The sequence below is a fragment of the Pieris rapae genome, chromosome 11 (assembly GCF_905147795.1).
Source record: "Pieris rapae chromosome 11, ilPieRapa1.1, whole genome shotgun sequence".
Lineage (NCBI taxonomy): Eukaryota > Metazoa > Arthropoda > Insecta > Lepidoptera > Pieridae > Pieris > Pieris rapae.
Window position 1 is genome coordinate 3,085,355 of NC_059519.1, and position 21,067 is coordinate 3,106,421.

General features: G+C 35.8%; 1 protein-coding gene across 1 annotated transcript in view; it reads right to left on the minus strand.

Moving 5' to 3' along the window:
- The window catches only part of LOC110997392 (hemocytin), a 52,089-nt gene that overhangs the window by 188 nt on the left and 30,834 nt on the right, over window positions 1-21,067 (minus strand). The window contains exons 41-73 of the mRNA XM_022265532.2: window positions 20,613-20,939; window positions 20,288-20,446; window positions 19,678-19,966; window positions 18,714-18,891; window positions 18,427-18,532; window positions 17,459-17,720; window positions 16,829-17,050; window positions 16,481-16,709; window positions 15,778-15,926; window positions 14,563-14,816; window positions 13,928-14,145; window positions 13,457-13,674; window positions 12,963-13,151; window positions 12,647-12,774; window positions 12,098-12,214; window positions 11,863-11,982; window positions 11,101-11,250; window positions 10,718-10,876; window positions 9,617-9,780; window positions 9,057-9,186; window positions 8,334-8,420; window positions 7,987-8,149; window positions 7,528-7,644; window positions 6,949-7,167; window positions 6,331-6,428; window positions 5,552-5,752; window positions 5,106-5,225; window positions 4,523-4,681; window positions 2,266-2,412; window positions 1,942-2,149; window positions 1,457-1,630; window positions 1,027-1,179; window positions 351-524 (exon numbers count right to left, since the gene is read on the minus strand). Of these exons, the coding sequence (XP_022121224.2) occupies window positions 351-524; window positions 1,027-1,179; window positions 1,457-1,630; window positions 1,942-2,149; window positions 2,266-2,412; window positions 4,523-4,681; window positions 5,106-5,225; window positions 5,552-5,752; window positions 6,331-6,428; window positions 6,949-7,167; window positions 7,528-7,644; window positions 7,987-8,149; window positions 8,334-8,420; window positions 9,057-9,186; window positions 9,617-9,780; window positions 10,718-10,876; window positions 11,101-11,250; window positions 11,863-11,982; window positions 12,098-12,214; window positions 12,647-12,774; window positions 12,963-13,151; window positions 13,457-13,674; window positions 13,928-14,145; window positions 14,563-14,816; window positions 15,778-15,926; window positions 16,481-16,709; window positions 16,829-17,050; window positions 17,459-17,720; window positions 18,427-18,532; window positions 18,714-18,891; window positions 19,678-19,966; window positions 20,288-20,446; window positions 20,613-20,939 (5,788 nt within the window). The remainder of the gene's footprint in view (window positions 1-350; window positions 525-1,026; window positions 1,180-1,456; window positions 1,631-1,941; window positions 2,150-2,265; window positions 2,413-4,522; window positions 4,682-5,105; window positions 5,226-5,551; window positions 5,753-6,330; window positions 6,429-6,948; window positions 7,168-7,527; window positions 7,645-7,986; window positions 8,150-8,333; window positions 8,421-9,056; window positions 9,187-9,616; window positions 9,781-10,717; window positions 10,877-11,100; window positions 11,251-11,862; window positions 11,983-12,097; window positions 12,215-12,646; window positions 12,775-12,962; window positions 13,152-13,456; window positions 13,675-13,927; window positions 14,146-14,562; window positions 14,817-15,777; window positions 15,927-16,480; window positions 16,710-16,828; window positions 17,051-17,458; window positions 17,721-18,426; window positions 18,533-18,713; window positions 18,892-19,677; window positions 19,967-20,287; window positions 20,447-20,612; window positions 20,940-21,067) is intronic.

Genomic DNA, 21,067 nt, shown 5'->3' on the forward strand with positions numbered 1-21,067 from the left:
TAGTAGTTATACAAAAAGAAATGTTAAAATTTATTAAAAATAATGGAATAAAAAAAAAGTTGAGTTATTAGTCTGTAATTAAAAAATAAGGACATGATGCAATTTCGCATTTTCACACAAATTTCTCTCATTCTAAGTGTCTCTTAAAATCAAACTTGCTTTATAAATTTAAAACTAAAGTTGGAACGAATATATTTTTAATTCGTTGATCATATGATATAATTAAACAACAAACATGTTACCAAAAACCGTTTTCTTTTAATATATACATAAATAATATAATGTTTAAAAATCGAATTACATATATACAGTGCACACATAAATGATTTACGAGTTCAGTTAACACTTACTTGCATGTAGGGGCCAATAGATTGTGGTCTCCCCGCACTGACGACACACGCACTCTGCCGGAGTAGCCACGCGATGAAGAAGCCTGGTTCCATCGTCACAAGAGAGAAGGATAGCCATCGGAGCGTATCTGCTGGCTGTACAGCATTCGCAACGAGAGTCGTGGGAACCCGTTTCTGTGAAAACACAATAATAAAGTATATGTATATTTTTATCCTAACGACCATGGGGCATTTTGATGCCTTAACAGTAGTGTATGTAGAAATTTAAATACTATTCATTGTTCGCTTCCACGTACCGCCAACGCAACGATTTTGTCCAACTTAGGTAAACCTTACAAATGAATGTAAAGATTTTAATCTATTACTGTTAATGGTTGTGTTGTTTTTTCTGTGTATATATTGTTTTGAGTACCGCATTGGATTAATAGTAACGGTAGCTTAATATAAATCCAAAATCCAAATAACATAAATAAACAACTTTTTTTAACTGTCAATCTCTTTTTTGATTACCTTTTCCCCTGGGTTCGTATGTTCTGCAGCATTGCCGGATTTCAATGGAAGTTCATTATCCAAGACGGCAAAATCGAATTCAAAACGCTCAAACGCTTTTCGTTATACATAGATACGTGTTCATACAATCGGCCTGGACGCCGCATGAGCCAATGTCTTTACTTACGGTTGTTATACACAGTTCCCGAATCGCAGGAGCCGCGGCATTCTCGAAAGCCGGCCAATGGTTCCTTATTGACACACAAACCATGTAACCCATTGGATATTCGTATCAGACCCACTGAATCTTGGGCACTCACTTCCTCGGGGACACACTTGCCTGAAATTACAAGTTAACGAGTTTTTCCCATAAAAAGTTAATACTTAACTAAGATTTTTCCCCATTCAATTGCATAGTGAATTTACTTCCTATTGGTAAATATTGTCTTTGATTTACAAAGTTAACGAATTTAAACGCGTATATAAAATATTTAAAATACTCGACGCTATTAGTGATCGAGTAACGACTGAGTTTTGTTACAATTATGTTATCTTTTAGATTGTAATGATTACGTTTGGTAAATTGAAAGCGACCCCAAAAATACAAAAATATTCACTTTGCGATTTCGGCTTCTCTCGACAAACTTGACAGCAGTCCTCCGTAACGATATCGTCAGGCGCACACGCAGACAAGTCCGGACATTGCACGCGCGATGACGTCACGAACACCTCCTCTTCTAACTTCTCGCACGTGTACGTTGTACAGTTATCCAATGATTTCCATGTTGAACCTGTGACAATAATAATTATCTATAATAGTAAGTCCCTGATTAATTGACAATTTTTTTAATGAAAATGAGAGTGAGAATGAGTATGTTTTACGATGCGTGCGCACACCGTCACAAAAAACCGACCTCCAAAAGTTAGCTATAGTCCACATTTTAAACTCTTCTTAGTTTATACTTCTTTTAGCGCGTTAGGGACAGAGAATTGGGATTGTAAGTGTCGTTTTTTCTAAAAACGTAGAAGGCGAAAGACTATTTGTAAAGATTTTTATCTTTTTACGCCAAGTAAACACATTTTTTAAACATAAAGTATTCACCAGGTTCCTTCAGTTCCCCGGCGACTACACACTGTTCTTGGGCACAGTGCCCACAGCATTTATCCTTAGACGGGGTCTTGTATGCCCAACCACGCTTGCACTGTGTATCACAACTCTGTACTTCCTCTGTTTGGGTTAGTTTTCCAGAGGCATCACGACTGCAGGTCACGTTCTTACACGGGTCTGATGTTGGCCATGTTTGGCTTTCCTGTTGATGAAGAAAAGAGTGAGGAAACGTTAATGTCTATATAATATATATAAAAATTTTTTTTGATAAAAACATACGTTTTATTTCAATATAGCTTTAAATTACAGAATCAATACCTGATAAATCTCGTTTCCGACTCGACAAGCAGTTGGCTCCCGTTTGGGACAGCATTTTCCGGGAACTTTTTCATCACTCAACACATACTGTTTCAACATCGATTCTGGTATTTCGGGACATTGCTCATTCTCTGATAATACTTGAAGCTGCGAAATGTAATTTTCTTTATAGATAAAGTAGCATTTAATTATTATGCATACTTATCAGTTTATAATTTTAACAAAATTCCAACATATGTAAACGAAATATCTTTATATTAATATATTTATGGCGCTTCTAAACGGGCCATGTTTTTCTGCAATTGATGGCTGCACTATTGGCAATTAATTGTCCGGCCATCACAAAAATGTTTTAATGCAGATGATGGCCGAGCAATCTATGGCCGGGCCATGTGTTGCAATATGTCAGCAATAGTATGGCCCATGATGCAGACTCCTAAACGGGCCACACATACCGGCAACAATGGCTGATGAAATCACACTTGTCGCAGCAGCTTATATTAATTTTAAAAGAACAGAAAAAGAAGAGATTGAGGATTCGACCTTATTTAAATAGGCGTGAAACTGTAGACAATTTGAGTCTAGCAGTAATAAGCCTTGATAATAAATTATTCAAGAACTTGGCTAGAATTTCAAAAGGCGACTTTGACTTTCTCTTAAACAAAATTGGACCAAAAATAAAAAGAAATGATACAAACATGAGAACAGCAATACCTGTTTCATCGCCATCACGAGATTTGCGATAACTCTACGGTTTTTGGCAACAGGAGATTTATTTAAAAGTTTTATGTACCTGTTCCGAGTGTTAGATTTCAACTTTTATTCCAGAGGTGTGTACAGCTATTATAGAAGGATTAAAATAATACATCAAGGTAAGTTAACATAGGTTTATTAAATATGTTACGCATAGGTAGGAACTATTATGTACTTTTTAAATTTAATAATAATAGGTATCTAGTAGCAGCATATTCGTTTTTATTTTCGCCAGCATCGCGTATAATATTTTGAGCCTTTTAGTACGTGGTTTTGGAGTAGTATCGACGGCTTCCAAAGTGTCGGTTGTTTCTGATTCTACGACTTCACGTGGGTCAGCACTGATGTCAGTATGTAGTTTCAGTCGCCTGTGAATGCATAAAATTTTTAGTATATCTTTAAGCCTTTCAGATGCCGTCAGGAGTAACAGAATAGAAACAAGTTGCAAAAGATTTCGAGGGAAGAAGTTCAATTTATCAATCGATATGATACATACGTAATACAGAGATATGTACATTTATAATGACTAAAATATTTTATTAAAGATACTTACGTTAGAAGTTTTCATTTTCACTATGTAATCCTATATTCGTGGTATTTTGAGTAAAGAGAAACGATATCGCATCTTAAGCAAACCACTTTACTGTTTTACCGCCAGCACTACCACTTTTCTTCTTTTTCTCCTCATTATTTGCGTAAGTTCTTAGGCTTCTGAATTTTTTGTAAGCCTCGTTACTTGTTATGCCAAACTTTTCAGCGATTTCATTCCATGCATCTTTTTTAGAATTTCTATCTTTGTATGAGCCGGTTTTTATATCCCACAACTCGGGGTGCAAATGTATTTCTTCAATAAAATCAGTAATTGTCTTGTTAGACCAGTAACCATTTTTACGTAGTTGTCAAAATGCAGCTGATCGCAAAACACAGAATATAGCAACAGGCACACTTCACTCATAGCAAACTTCATGTCGCGTAGAAGAGGATACACTATGCCATAACAAAGAGAGTGACTGAAACAACAATAGAACTGGCTGTGCAATATTGCAGTTGAATTCGATAGCCTAGCGATCGTTCGGCAACCCATCGGGGCCATATCGGCCATAAGTGGCTACACAAAACATGTTTGGCTATATGGCCGGGACATTACTGCAACATTGCATAGTGTGGCTGACATTGTTTGCAATGTTGCCGGGCCATGTGTTGCAGCCATCAATTGCAGCAAAACATGGCCCGTTTAGAAGCGCCATTAAGTACCTATATAGTATACACCTAGGAACGAATTACAATCGAATCTTTTTTTATTTTCATAAGTATATTGTTGCAAAAGGAAATTGTGAAAAAACTAAAATTTCTACCTTAAAAGAAGTGCTTGGACAATAAATTAATATATATTTCTGAATTAATTGTAATATATATTCTGATATTTATTTTGCCTCCAAATATGACTTGGCGAAAGAAGTTATCATAAAGTATATATTCATGCCATAAAATCGCGAATACTCACAGTGTTGTCGACGAGAGCACATGTGAAGTTGGAGCAGAAGTCAGGAGAAGTCCAGGTGTCAGACACATTGTGTATCTCCCCTCGGACGACACAAGCAGCGGGCTTGCAGTGTCCGCAACACTCGCCACCGTCTACGCTCGCTGCTACGTATTCCCAGCCCTACGTATACGTATTACGTACATACATGATTTTAAATGTTGAAATCCTAATCCAGACATACGTTTTCTTTTATTTATTACGTCCAATTCATTATGACGACAGATAAAGTAAACATTTTGTTACCGTTATACACTACATATGAAACGAATGAATATTTATATATTCATTTCTATTATTATATAAATCTATTTCGCACATACTTTTCTTGGGTATCATTTCACAGGGACCGATTCCAGAGTCTCTGGTAATTTTTAATTAAACTATTTTTAGAGTGAATAAAAAATTTTGTCGGAGAAAACTATGAACTTTGAAAATCTAAAATAAATAGAAAAAAATATAGATAAAAGCCTATTTTATAAACTCATTATTAATACTTGGTATTCACATTAATTAAATTAATCAATATATATAGATGTTCACTTACAAGCTGACAGGTGCTATCACAGTTCTGTACAGTGGTGACGATTTCCAAATTTCCGCCCGCTACTTCTTTGCATTGGTATGACTCGCAAGCGTTGTTTGGCGACTTCCAACTCTCGCCGACCTGGATATTATATATTCTTTACTATTATTTTACATGTACAAAAAATTCATTAAACAACTAAACTTTTCATAAACAATTGTTATATATAAATGAATATAAATGTCAAAACAGTTAGATGATGATAGCCCACTATGATTTTATTTTGACAATATTAGTTTGACAGCAATTTTTTGACATTTTGGCATATATATTTTTTTAAATATTTTGACAGCCTCTTTGATTACCGGTAGGCTGATCTTACGAAACGATTCGAGTATTCGAAACCTGTTGGCGACGAGTTACATGACAAAACATTACAATTACCTATATCTAAATTAACTTCAAACCTTAAATATAACATCTCCCTGTCTACAGGCAGTTTGCACAGGCCTTGGACAGCAGGCAAACGGCACTGGTCGGGCTTCGACCACAAACTGTTCACTCGAGACGATGGCAGGACATTCCGTGACACTGCATTGTGCGTGCGCAGTACTCGATTGTACGCAACGACATGATCGACAAGGTCCGTCAAGCCAAGATGAGTCTATCTGTAATATCCAGCCATATTAATTTGCTGTAATTTTATGCTGCAAGTTAATAGTAATTTATTTATTAAGTAATTAAAAAAAAAGTCTATTGGCCTCAGTTTAAACGCACTGCCTTAACATCACATGCTGACGCTGATTGATACTTTACGGCCGCTTTTAATCCCAATCCAATTTTTACAACTAGACATTTGATATTTCAATCCGTTTCTCATAAAATACTTTTAATAACCGATCGATGGATAGGTTTTGTAAAATATCTTAGAATTCAACAGATCGAATTTGGATCTAATACGAATTTTTGCGAAAATATGGATTGGAAATAATTTTACTTTATACATGGAGTATAGAGAGCAGCCGGTAATGATGTAGCTTAAAATTATTCAAACTTAGCAACAAATTTGAAAAAATAAGTTTGGGTTTCACTTTGCGTTTGAGTTGAAAGTTCGAAATCATGAAAAACTATCAATAAGATATCCAACGAAGCTATAATTGTCGATCAAAGTAATGTACGTATCGTATTTCTGTGCAAATATTTTATAATATCCCACATAAATATAAAAGTGCCATATATACCATACCTCTTTAAGCATGACCTGTGCTGTCGTTCTAGGTTTCTCTCCTCCTCGCGAAGCTGCCTCCCATTCCAAGGTCACCAAGCATTTGTCCTTTGGCAATTCTAGAATATATTCGCTATATTATTTAAATATCCCTAAGATGATGTACTTACTATAAAATGACTTATTAAATTATTGGTATTTATTATAGCTTGCTGTTGCTGTAATAAAGTTGACTAGCGGTCTGTATAAGTATGTTAGGTTTATTAGTAGTTTTTGCATTAAGTAGTTTAGTTACTTAGGGAAATTCTTATTGTATAATAATAAAGAAAATACAGTCAAGTACTTTTATGAGTCTATCAGTTACCACTATACAAATCGTAACAAAAATTTGTTTTTTAATGTAATAACAGCGGGCAGGAGGCAAGTGCGTTGCCGGTTTTTTTGACCTTGAAGATTTCATACGCCCCTGAATTTCACTATGTACTATATTTCTATGTAGGCATAGTTTTTTTATATTCTTTTTTACTATACGTAAATTTTAAGAACAAGGGTAAAAAATAAAGATTGCCTAGATGTCGCTCGAAAGCGATAAGACATTTGCAACGGAGTGTTAAATAAATATAGAAATTGATAACTCACCGCATTTATATTCCGGGCAACACTGGCCAGTGCCATTTATTGTTTCTAGAGTATGGAACTTGGGACAATCAGGAGATTTAGGGCAATTGTTGGGACGACACACGAGTTGCGCTTTGGGGCAACATCCGGTGCGGTCGATCACACGTTCGATACCCGGTTCGAGCATTTCCACTTCGTTCTCTCCGGGAATTTCCTCACATTCGTTGGCGGGTTTACATTCTGAAAAATAAATATAATTACATTTTAAAAGCTACAAAAAAAGAATTATATAAAGGTTGCAAGACATAATATGTGAGAGAAAAATGAACAAAAATCAACTTGTACCAAGTGGTTGGATGGATGGATGGAAACTAGTCGAAATTATCTTCCTTAGGTAAAGAAAAAATAACGTTTAATAGAACAGCGACTCAACTCGCCATTTTTCCTCCTGAGTAAGTAATGAGGTATGGGGTAGATACATTTTTTTTATTGACAATATACAAAAACAAGCATCTCTCTATGATGATTTTTGGGTTCAATATACTTAAAGTAAAAGTTAATTATTACCATACGAGTATACAATATTGACTATATACATACCGCAAGCAAATTCCTGACATCCGTCCGAGTTTGTCTTCTGTTTTAGTACTTGGCCAAATCCACAATCCATCTTCTTTGGCTCTTCGCACTTGATTTCTGGTTTCTTAGGTTTTGGCACTGTAACAAAAAAAGGTATTAGAAAGTTCAATATAATATAATATTATCGTTAATGGTTTTTTAAATTATTTTATTAAATAATGTAGGGTAAGCTTTAGAAACAAACTAGACGATAAGTCAGACTTCTTAAAAAATGCCAATATTATTTACATAGTGATAATCATTATACATATAAGCAGGGCCAGACTTAGAGGCCTGGAAGCCTCGGGGCAACAAAGGAGTAAAACTACCAAATGATTTTCCAAATAAAATTTTTTTTTCGTGGAGTTTTTCAATCAAAAATTTGACTAAAATGCAGTACCGTTACACCTTTCAAATTAAAAAAAAAACGTAAGATCTTACCACACATATATTCGGGACAACACGCTCCAATCTTAGTAGCCATCTTGACGAGGTCGTCCTGTTCGCTGCAAACGGGCACAGTGCACGTCTGCGTCGTACACGCTACGTGCGCCATGTTCTTGCCCGTTACTTTGCTACACGTGCATTTTGTGCATGCGTCCTCCTGCACGTTATTAAAATAATCAATAGATTCTTAAGGCAATAAATTTAAATTCATCGTAACTTCTAGATTCTAAATATTTTTTATCTATGGTATTTAAAAGTGTGTATACGTATATTTTGCAGTGGAATCAGGTGTTTTTCCCTTTGATTAAGGAAATTTTTTCTGTATAATTAAAGGCACTCACCTGCCATTCATCGCCAGCATAATGTTCGCTGTTAGAATCACAAGGGAAACACTTTGATGGCTCGATACAGGTGCTGTTTATTCGGACCTAAACGTATTAAATTTATAATTATCTATTTTGGTTAAAATATAACGACTTTGTGGTAGGTTCAGGATCTAGATAAATGGTAACCCTAAAACTGTACTTTGTATATAGTATAGCGAAACACAACGTTTTAGAAAAGTATGTTAATCTAGCAGACGTGATAGACGTTTTACTGGATGATATTTAAAGCAATTGGGATATTAAAGAAAATATGAAAATGTGAACTGGGTGATTTGTGAATCTAAGCCATTCAGGACGCCACCACCCAAACATATACAAAAAAATTCATTGACAACTGTCAATCCGTTTAAGAGGAGATCAGTGTCAAACACACGTACAGTAGAATTTTATGTAAAAATAGCAAAAGTTTTGTTAATTTTGCCGGAACAAAAGGATAACTAATGAGCTCGAAACCTCTTAAGAATAATTGTACTTAAGAAACAAGTCGTATACATTTTATCAAAACTGCATCATTATCGGTGTACCCATGCCAAAGAGCTACCATGACAAACATGTCAAACTTATAACAGCGCTCTTTTCTGCGTCAGTTCTTAAAATCTAACAATGTCTATTTTCATAGAATTGAATTGATAGGAAATGAATGGTAGTACGTATTTTTTAATATAACTGAATACTCACTTTCCCTTCAGGACAGAAGCAGCCTTCAACAGGTGCTTGATCGCACTTCTTAGGATTCTTCTCGAGCTCATCGTGGTTTTCGCAAGTACGTTCACAATCCACGCACGCTCGGTATACGAGAGGGTTCTCACTATAAAGTCATATTTATGTAAATCAGTAGGAATTAATATCCATACACATTTTTTAATCATATATTTTATAGACATTATTCAAAGTGCATAACTTTAAAAAACTTTGCATGTGCTTTACAATAAGTATAGTCATGCGTGAGTTAGTCTTTTGTATATGCTATATAAATCAAGTAATTTGTGGAGAAAGTTTGGGGCACTGTTTCTCCAACCCGAAGGTCGAGAATATCCATAGGGACCGTAATAACTTGGTCAACGCGTTTCAGGGTATGATCGTCACACGCCATCGCACTTTTTGCAGCTAAAGAAATGTCGCTACAATTTCTTATCTTGACATTAATATAATTTGATTAAAACAATAATATTTTATGCATTAAAAAAGAAGAAATATATTATTTTACAAAAGCATAAATTTGAAAAAAATCTACTTACCACGCATACGGACAAAGATCCGTCCTCCAATCCAAACACACACCCTGTTTACGGCATTCGGCCGCATATCGCTCCAATGTTGGACACGCGTTCGTAGTGTTTAAGTCACAAAGCTCGGCTTCACAGCTCTCTATGTACGACTGCGGGTCTACTAACGCGTGACACTGAACAAAGTTTGTTTATTGTATGACTTTCATTTGTGAAGATTTTTTGTTGGTTAGAAAAAATAAAAAGTAAATTTTAATACTTTTTTATCGGACAAAAATTTTTGAGAATGTATAAACATTAATTAAGTGAAGATTATGTTTGTATGAATAGATAGATAGAATAGAATTCTATTGATAATTTCTATATTACAATTACTCAATCTCAATCAACTCTTATATTATACTTACTCATTTACCTGTTAGCTAAATAATAATGAACCAGTGGTGCTACAAATCTAAATGAGTATTGGTCTCAGTTTTGTCCATTACTTGATTTTTTTTTTAATAGACATAGTATAGTCTCTTGGCACAGCCTGTGATCGAACCTACGCCCTCGTGATCGTTGCACGAAGAAGCCCCTAAGCTAACACTGCTTATTGACTGTACATCTATACTAATATTATAAAGAGGAAAGGTTTGATTTTTTGTTTGTTTGTTTGTATGAATTGAATAGGCTCCGAAACTACTTGGCAGATTTGAAAAATTCTTTCACTGTTGGAAAGCTACATCATTCCTGAGTGACATAGGCTATATTTCATTTTCAAAAAAATAGGCATCCTTACTAAAATTACGATAACATTAACATTTGTTTATTATTTGATACAATTCTAACAGATGGCGCTGAGTTAAAGGTAGTAGTTTGGCAAGACGACGTTTGCCAGGTCAGCTAGTATATAATATTCGGTATACATTAAGGGCGAGATTCAGAAACGACACTGATAAAACAATCACATTTTTGTCGTCTAAGAGTGAGGCTTGCTGATTTTATACGAAATCTCGTCTTCAATTTTGTGTGTTTGCATTAATTATTAAACAAACTTGATCCAGTCGATTACACGCTTGATAAGGACTTCTGAAATATAAATGTATAATAATAATAACTAGAGACACTTACAGCTCCAAACTTGTCCACGTTATGTATGTTGTAGCAGGGGTTAGATTCGGGTGGAGGAGAGACGCATTCCGGTGTGGGAGGTAATTCCCCGCATTGCTCTTGTGGAGGGATCTCCAGTGTTTTCAGAACATCGGGTACAGCTTGCCAACTCTTGCCGTACTGAGATATTGATTACGGTTTTATAAAAATATATTACGGATGAAAAATTAAATATCTACAATAGGATATTTGACAACTATTTCATATTTTTATAAGTGAATAACATATACAAATTGTCATTTTTTTTTAATAAGATGGCGTCGCACCTGTCCCTGTGACGTAGCTGTATAAACACGTAACAAATATCATTTTTGCCCCCTTTATGAAAACAAGCAAATACGAACCGTATCGAAATTATCTGTGACAGTTCCATTGCTTGTTAGAAGATGTTCCTGATAACCTGCGCATACGCCGCAAAGACCTTCCGTTTTGTTTGCGTATAGATATGATGGTACTTGTACTGTGAACTCCATTTTGTTTTGTTTCACTTGCAACTGTAAATTTTATATATCAAATAAAAGATTATGTAAGTTGCAAATACTTAAAATTTTTAGTCTCTGATTTGATGAAAGTATATGGTTAACATTAAGCATGGAAACTGGAAGAAGGCAAATAAAGTTAAAGTTAGATTATTGGATGAATGCTCATATTATTTTACTGTGAAACTATTAAATAGTTTTACAGAAAAATAATCATTACAATTTGAAATTGAAGATTAGTATGAAAATTTTAAAATATCAATTTTTGTATTTCAGCTAATCAAAATACTGGACCAAATTCTCTGATATTTAGTGGCAGTTTGTTTATCTCTTTACTGTAGAAGACCAGAGGGGACTAGTGGTAGTTAAAACGTTAAAACAATTTCAGTGCCAAAATACCACATTAAAACAAAAAAACAAATGACTGAATTTGAAAGTAACACCTTCGGAAAAAAATATTTAAATTTATAATTGCGCGTCAATCCATAGATAATTAAATCTGTAGGTAAATGCTTGTATTTTCATAATTGTACGAACATGACAGCTGACAAGAAACCCGACTTGGGTTATAGCAATTATGACTATTAAACCAGTACTGTCTTCCAGCGTAACTTAGTTAAAAATTACCTCAACATGTAAGTCAGAGATGATAATACTGATGTCTTGTCCGTACACGAGAGAAATCTCAGCCCATTCGTTGTCGAGCGGATAGCGGAACACTTGCTGTCCGTTCACTGATGTTATTAGCTGTAAATATAAGAAATTGTTAAACTATATATTGTATATATCAAGACTTTGTAACAAGGTTATAATAAATTTTTCTAACATTAGGCAATATATTTAATAATTATAATCAAGTTACCTTTTTGCTATCTGGATCCTTGGTTATATGTATAACATGTTTTTCGTAAATAAGATGAACCGCCTTTGTGCAAACTGCACCGCTGTTTTCTTCGCAGGGTCCATTTGTAGCGTAAACCTAAAATATTTTAGAATTGTTTGTCATCTTCTTAAATACAAAGTATGTGGCATTAGTAGTCTACCCAGAGGCAGACCTATTTCTCTGAGTATTTCTTTGAAGGAAATAGATTTACTGTAGTTATTTTGACATGTTCATTGTTGTAAGACATTAAGTATTTGTTTTTTTTATTATTGAATCATATTTAATTCCGTGATATCTGAAGAAATGTATAATGGTGCAGCACCTAAAAAGCTTCTTATAAAACAAAAGTGAGTTTGTCAGTTCTACTCATCCTTTGTAAGGCCTTGTTTTGAGAACTAGCCACAATAATACTTACATCAATAGAGATGAGATTATATATTAAAATTGTGATATATCATATCTGCTTGTACAAAAATACAACGTTACTTAACTTCATAAAGGGGTAGGGATATATAACTGTATATATACCTGATATTTATGTTGTCCGGTATCATTGCGGTCCCTGGAGGCAAGGTAAGTGCAATTACCAAGGAACGGCAAGTCATCACCTTCGAATGTCACGTACTTCGCAGGCGTACCCACACCCGTACACACACCTGAAGGAAACAATTAGTACAGGAATTTTAGAAAAATAAAGATTTGCTTGGTTAGATAACTGTAAGAGACGAAACTGAGAGGGCACCTCATTGAATTGCCGATGAATTAACAGGTTAGATCTGTTTTTTGGAATTAAATGTATGTATGTGTGTAATTTTTATATGCATCTGTATCATCTGTTACTCACAGTCTAGACAATCGTGAGGCGCCACACATTGGTCAGCCTTTCTTAATTTTCCTGGAGGGCAGTAGCATCCGGGGAAGCATTGTCCGTCTTCAGCAGGACAGTCAGAAACCGCAGAAAGAGGACCACATGAAGGCTCGCAACGTTTGCGGTAACAGTCGTAGTGGATTAAAGGTGGGGGACAATCGGCAGCTGTAATTTTAATGACAGAAAATGGTGTTGAGATATATTTGTCAGTTATAATATCGATTTTAAGATATCCACAAATTATTCGAGATTTTTGTTGTTGGCTTTTCATTTGATGGTATCTTATATAATAATTTTATAAATAGTTACATAACTTGGACTGTTGGTCCAATTTAGTAGTAAAAGCTACGCAAGACTGTCTTCAACTATATCGTTATATCTCTAAATATGGATACCGCAAGAGTCAATTCTGGGACTTAATTTTTTGTCAGTTTTCAAAGTAATTTAGAATAAAAAAGTTTAATTCTTACGGCAATCGTTTTGTATTCTCCAAGTATCCACATTAATATTCTTATCAGCTGCGAGACATTCGGCCACCATTTGTTCTAGGAGAAGGCATCGGCACTGTTCCTCAGTACGCTTTGTTCCGTTGATAACCATTTCTGCGCACTCGCATATCTTTTCTAGACATATACTACGCCATTTGTCCAATGGTAGAACTTTCGCGCATTCCGATAATGGTTCCTGGCTGTAAGATATGCTACGTTCAAAATTTATTGTTCCTAACATTAAAATCCTTGATAAAGATTGTTGATTGAATGATATAGTTTTTCATTTTACATGAACCATAGTCATTTCGTATTCGTAATGCAATTTAAAGTTATTTTTTATTCTAAACATTTGTTTTGTAACTTTTGTAGAAAATTTAAAATTCTTATCAAATATATTGCCGCAGTGGCGTTAGCCTTACCAAGACAGTTAAGAAGTTTAAGAATACTAACGTGATAACGTTGCACAGATCCCACACACGTTTCTGTTTCTGTGGTGAAATCACTTTGGTCTTGCAAGCATCTCGTGGCAGCCCTGGTTTGGCCCAAGCTGTTCCGAATTCTGATATGGTTTGAGCGAGACGACCGTTTGGTAGTCGTCGGTCGTTCGAGATGTCACCGTCATATGCGCCGCATAATCCGTCTACGTGGCCCATGTATTTTTTGGATACCTGATAATAAATAAATTTTATACCACCCTTTAGAATATTGGTACGCGCCACTGTGATATTTCTCAGTAATATAAAAGATCTACCTCAAAATAATTCAGTGGCCATAGGTCAGAATAATTGATAAATGCAATTTCATTACTACATGAAACTATCATGTAACTGTCCTATACAGTTACATGACAGTTTCATATGAAACACTCGATATATAAATAAGTCATACTGAGCAAAAATATATTAATCATTGTCTGATCTATGACCACATAATTACATTACAGACTGTTTAATACCCGTACATACAAATGGAAATATACAACCTGATTTTAGAATAATAATAAAATACTCAGAAAAAAATATTTTCTTTATGCAAGTATAAATAGTTGTGGTGTTAGAAAGACGAAGTTATCACTACCAACTTACCCCAATCTTAACGTCGCCATCCGTAGAGTACAGAACTGTGAAGTTATATTTCCTTGATTGTATTGCCAGTCCATTACCAAGACGGAAGACGTCAAAGCTGTTCTTCTGGAAGCAGATTTTGCTGGTCTGCTCGACGGTGTACTCGTAGTTGTCATACTCTATCATCAGATTTGGCTTCACCACGATTAGTTGGTCATCTTGCAGGACCAACAACTCGTTTGCACAGCCTTGGTCTACTGAGCACTTCTTGCGGGCTATAAAGTTATGGTTAAATACAAAATTCGTAGTTCAATTAATTATATACGTTTATATAAAATTATCCTTTATAAAGTTCTGAACGTGGATGTGTAATAACCTCCTTAAGCGGCTGGACCGATGTTGATGAATTTTTTTGTGAAGTGAAAAATGAATTCGAGAATGGTGTAGTTTTATAATTAGACAATATTGGTCCTCTAGTATCCGCATAATAATGAATAACTAATAGTATGTTTTGTAAAAGTGTAATAGGCCTTGATCGACCTTTTCTTTTAGAAGAAAGATCCCGATCTTATAGTAATACTATGACAATAAAGGTTAACACATTAAGCGCTCTTTTCTCGAATCCGAGTGGAGCGGGGTCATAGTAGCGGTGCCGCCCACTCGGATCCGTGCGAGCGTCCCGATCATTTTTTAACAATTGTCATCCCTAGCTCTCGGATCCAAGTATTTCGCACCCAATGTGCTGTATACCGACCACTCGGGTCATATTCATACATATTTTCAAACATTCATATTTACTCAAACAATATTCGCCATAAAAAGAGTTGGTTTCCGGCTATTACTTTGTATCCATTGTTTAAGCATTCAAATCAATCAAATCAAATCAAAATTTATTTATTCAGTTTAGATGCGACTTAAGGCATGCTTATGAATGTCAAAAACGTTTACAAAATTCGCGAAAGAGCAAAACTACGCCATCCGTTCGCAAGACTACCAGGAGGTCTTGTTCTGAGAAGAACGGGCAAGAAACTCAGCAAGTTTTATCCTCCCTTTACATACAATAATTCAAAAGAAAATGTCATGTGTTAATGTCATTCAATGTGTTAAGTGAAAATGTAAAGGAAATATGTAATATCTAAGACGAAATATAGTGTAACTACTATTAGACAAAGCTCATGTTACTAATCAAAAGTATGGTGAAAAATTTAATTAAGAAAATATAAGGAAAAGGCATACCGAGCACTGTCCAAGCATCAAATCGGTTCTCCCTAGCGAGTATGTGGAAGCACACGTCGAATTTGTACTCCATACCGTCAAATGTATTAAATGTGCGTCCCGTAACATTGCAGAAGACCGGTCTCTCCGGGGGTGGTACACACACGTATCTTAAAAAAAATTAACATAAGCGTACACACCTAACATACATTTTAACGATTTTTTTATAGTAGACAGAGTATCACGCTAGTTGATTCTTGAAGTTGTGTTCCCACATAGGAAGCGTATGTCGGAGTCCTTGTGTCTCTTTTGCGGGCTGATTTCCATCTTTCTGGCAGATCCTCTTCCCGTCTATATAATTGATGAACTCTATTCCGTCTCCCATCATCATTAAATTTTTGTTACATCGCATATTTTTAAAATTGTAACGTTTACAAATAAAAACGTTTTCCAAGATTTTATCGACTAATCCAAAATTTACTTTTATTTCAAAATTACTGAGAATTGGCAGATAGCGTGTTTAATTTCATAAAAAGAAAGAAGACACTATCAGACATTTTTATTCCTTTGCAAACTTTATGTGCCCAGAATTTAGTCACAAATATGGATAAATACACAGGTAAATAATATATAAAACTCTGTTGGAAACCTTACTTAACTGAATTTAACTAAGTATCGATACGTAGGGGAAAGTGGGATTATAAGATTAATATTTTCTACTTACTGTGGACATCTGTTGATCTCAGTGGGTACGCTCTCAATTTTGAGGGTGTAATGAGGAGGACAAGCTGGTGTGGAGCAGACCACTGGAGCGGGTGTCGATCCGGGTTTGAAGGGTGGGGGGAGAGCGGGGATACACTTAAATTGGGCACACTCCTGTTTGTTCGTGTTGTTCGTTGGTGATGGCTTGTCCAATGAGAACGCTTGGTTCTGACGCGGAGGGGCGGGTGGACCTTTAACACGATAGGAAATAGTATAATCATATCAATAATATTTTTTTATGAGTAAACAATATCAAATGTTTCTATAATTGGTACTATAATAAAAATAGTTTTTAATTAAATAGACATACCGTAACCACCTTTCGAGAAGCCTCCTTTAGAGTAACCAGTCTTCGCGAATCCGCCCTTTGAAAAACCTCCTTTAGCAAAACCACCCCGGTAGTAGCGCTGGTAGGAGTATCTGGGTCTTGGTGGTGGAAGGTCAGAAGTACTACGAGAGTAGCTCGATCTGGTGTTTGAGGTATGCAAGACAGTGTAGCCAGGTGGGCATTCAACTTTCGGGCATTCTTTCGCTGTTAACATACAAAACAATTAAAATGATAATAGATTATATTTTCGATTTCAAATATACTCTTACTATTACTATTATTTTAAAGTCACAAGTGACTTTAGTAGTGTTTTAGGCGTCAACGACCCTCGAATTTAATTACTTGAAAATTTAAAGGAAACGTGAACAAACCACACACAATGTTTTTATAAAACGTACATATATCAATAGTCATATAATATATAATTGAAAAACTTGAGTACCGCTGCATGAACTTATTTAGAGCTAAATGGAAATAATTACACTGTATCCTTAGAGAAAGAGAGAGAGAGACAGAGAGTGTCAGTTCAGGTGGATTTTGATATTGACGTATACAAATAATTGATATCTCTACTATGTGTTGGGGTAAGAGTAGTAGAGCTAAGGTACTCACGTTTTTCCGTAGTAGCAATGGTAGTTGCAGGTGTTGTGACCGTTGGTGGAGTATTTGCTTCAGTATGGAGTACAGTCGTGATGACAGTTTCCGTGACAGGAGCACGTGTGGTACAGTCGCGTTCATCATCAGGACAGTCTTGTAGACCATCGCACCATTTTTCCAACGGAAGACATAGTTTGCTTGTCGGACATATTTTTGTACCATTCGCACATGGCTCGCAAAGACACTCGCATGCAGGTGATAAATGAGGTACAAGGTCCTAGAAAAAAGCGTAAAAAAATGTGTTGGGACGCCCGATTGAAGTGACAACATAAACTACTCTAAGTTTAACTTTTTAATTCTGTAATGTTCCGAGGATCATCTTCTGATTCAGTCATCATATTTTTTATAATCACTTTTAAAAACTGTTTTAGCTTGAGGTTCTATACTCACCGCTACAAACGGAAAGGGAAGCTAGACAGACTGGCGCCGTGACGCGTTAAGTAACGAAGCAGAATAGGACACGGTAGGCCGGCAACGCACTTGCGAGCCCTCTCGCGAGGTATTGAGAGTGTCCATGGGCGGCGGTTTCATTTAACATCAAGATGAGCCTCATGCCCGTTTGCTCCCTGTTCTATAAAAAAACAGCGTAGCCATGTGCATATTCTGCCACGCGATCAGTCGTTAAAAACACGGCCACCTATGGCTATGAATGATATGGAATGTACCTTGGCACAGCAAGGGCCATACTGACACATCAGCCAATTTGCCAATTTCTAGAGCTGGGGGAGATCGGGATCAATGCTTGCAGGTGTCAGCACGCCTTCTTTTGGACGCATGATCTCGTGTTGCTCAGCTGAAGCGTCGGCTTACCCTTGGTTACATAACGCGTTGCACGGTCTAACGGCGATGCTGTCTCCATTTTTTTTCCTTAGTCCTATTTCTTAATACACCTTGGGTTTCCGTTGGTCATACAAATTACTCACCGGTGCACATATGCAGTCCGCGGCTGGCCGACAGTCAGTGACCCCACCCAACTTACACATACAATCGTCACACTTGTCGCCACGGAAAGCAGATCCTACTGGATATCTGAAATATTAAGAGTATGTGTACCGGCTCTAACGCACATGAAGTATTTCTTGATCATTTAATTGGTGAAACAAATTTCCAGTTACCTTAAAAGTTCCAGAAAAATATGCAGAAATTTGCCCACATAGCTTTATTTGAGTAATGAAATCACTTTTAATTAAAGGGTTAATAAAATACTTACGACATAAATCCAACCATGCAAGGACACTCATCCCTAGGAACACAGTTTTCGCCATCGAAGTAGTAAGGTGGTGTGCAAGCGCACTTATGACTTAGAGATGAAACAGGTACGTCCGGGCACATTTCGCACGGCGGTTTGGGCAAGGGAACCCGTTCATCCCTCGCTTCTTCAGGTAATGCTTTAAAATTATAAATAAATATTTAAAAAATTGCTGGTGAGCATGAAATAAGTTTACCTAGATTTGCTGTACAAAAATTATTATGCTATTAAGGAAATTTAAAATATATTTTTTGATAACATGTTGATAATAAGAGTTAGAAAACAAAATGCATGACAAAGAATATTAAGTTCCTAAACATAGCAAGTTTTTCCATCCCATTCATTTATCTAATTATGTTTTAATTAATAATAAAAATAATTATTATAAGAGGGTTGTGACAAATCATATATCGCTAGTCTTCACACTAGGAAGGCCTTGTGTTGTGGGTAACAAAAAAAAATTATTCCGTGGTACGTGGTACCAGTTTAAAACAGTTAAAAAAATATTTAGGTTAAAAATTAAGAATGAGTGAACGAGTGAGTGTGTGAATGGGTGGGTATTTAAGAGTGTAGCTGAAAGTTGTTTTGTTTGTGCCGTGTGCCTGTGTTTTTTTTGAGACTACAGAGTCATAAGAAGATACGTAGTAAGGCCTCTGTAGATTCGAAATGCAATTCGGGTAATGTAATTTTATGTGTTTTTCGAGCTTGTATCTGGTTAGCTTGACTATCTCAGAATCCATATATTTGGAAAATGTATTATACACAAAGGAACCCCTATATGCAAAGTAGCGTTGGCCAAAAACAGTTCTTCGTTTTGGAGTTGGAAACACAAAATGTGTGTTCTTAGATGTGTCCGAGTTTGTTAGTCCTATCTACGCAATTTTCAAATTTATTTTTAAATATGAGATTACTAAACACGACTTACGATATGGTTCGAAGCATCCAATGGGCTCCACTCTCATCTCAATAGCCTCATTCCATTTAAGCGGTAGGACCTTCAAGTACTGCGCACGTAGAGATGGCCTGAACTCGTTCATAACAACTGAATCCGCATCAAAATTGCCAGGGAACAGTTTATATTTCCCATTTTCATCAACCACTGGGTTAAATGTGGAAAGATCGCAGGTGTACATGATATTGTATGCTGAGACCCACCCACTAGGACCACCTTTAGTTTTGATGCCAGTTATGTTGCGAGGAGATGTTAAGTTAAACTGAAAATTAATAGTATAAATGAAGTTCGCTAGTGACAGATCATAGTGATATAGAAAGCAAATATATAAACGAACGAATTTAATAAGCAAATTATATTAGAAGGGAGTAAATAGACCAACAGGAGAAGCAAGTAGGAATAAAAGTAACAATACACACATCAAACACATTTCAAACCACATCCATAACCGTACAAAAAATGCGTATACCTCGTGCATTTTTAAATATTAGTAAATCAACTTAAAAACTCAAATAATCTTTTAGTTAATAAATCTTTAATATCCACAAAGTAATAATCATGAGAATATTTAATAAATGCTTACCATAATCCATTCTCCAGGAGTACTGTATGCTGGTTTCCAGCCCTTGATGCCTTCCAGCTTAAAGTTGGGTCTGCCATCATTGTTAGAGCTCACTTCAATCATATCTATCGGTAAATCAGCTGCCAATCCCAAAGGCTCCGTACATTGCAGTGGTTCGGGCTGTTTAGAAATTTTATCTCAAATTAAAAAGTAATTAATTTTTAAATTTTAAAACTAAATTTCTACTTGTAATTATTAAACTTTTGACGCGTTAGTACAGTACGCAAACATATATTAAAAAATTTCAATAAAAAAAAATCAATCAAAACAAATTAAAATAACTTACGGTAGTTGGGGCCAGCGTTGTCAGAACGATTGTGGTAGGGGAGCTAGAAGTAGTAGGTGTAGTAGAAGTGGGAGTGGGAGGAGTGCTTACTGTAGAAGGAACGGTAGTGGGAGGAGTGCTTACTGTGGAAGGAACGGTAGTGGGAGTAGTCGTAACTGTGGTAGGAGTAGTGGCAGTGGTAGTAAACTCCTCGCATCCTATAAGTTCAAAGCGGACGGCAATTTCTTCATGCCAGGTGAGCGGGTGAATACGAACGAATTTAGCCTCAAATGGCTTTTCAAACATCTGCTTTAGTGGTGACGTATGATCTACGGGACCACGGAATACCTGAAATAATAAATATTATTGTTTTTTACTATACACTGTCCAGGTCGTGGATAAATAAATTTGATAACATGAACTTGTAGGAAAACGGTTAATGTAAAAGCGAAAACTTATCTCTTGTCTGAAAAATG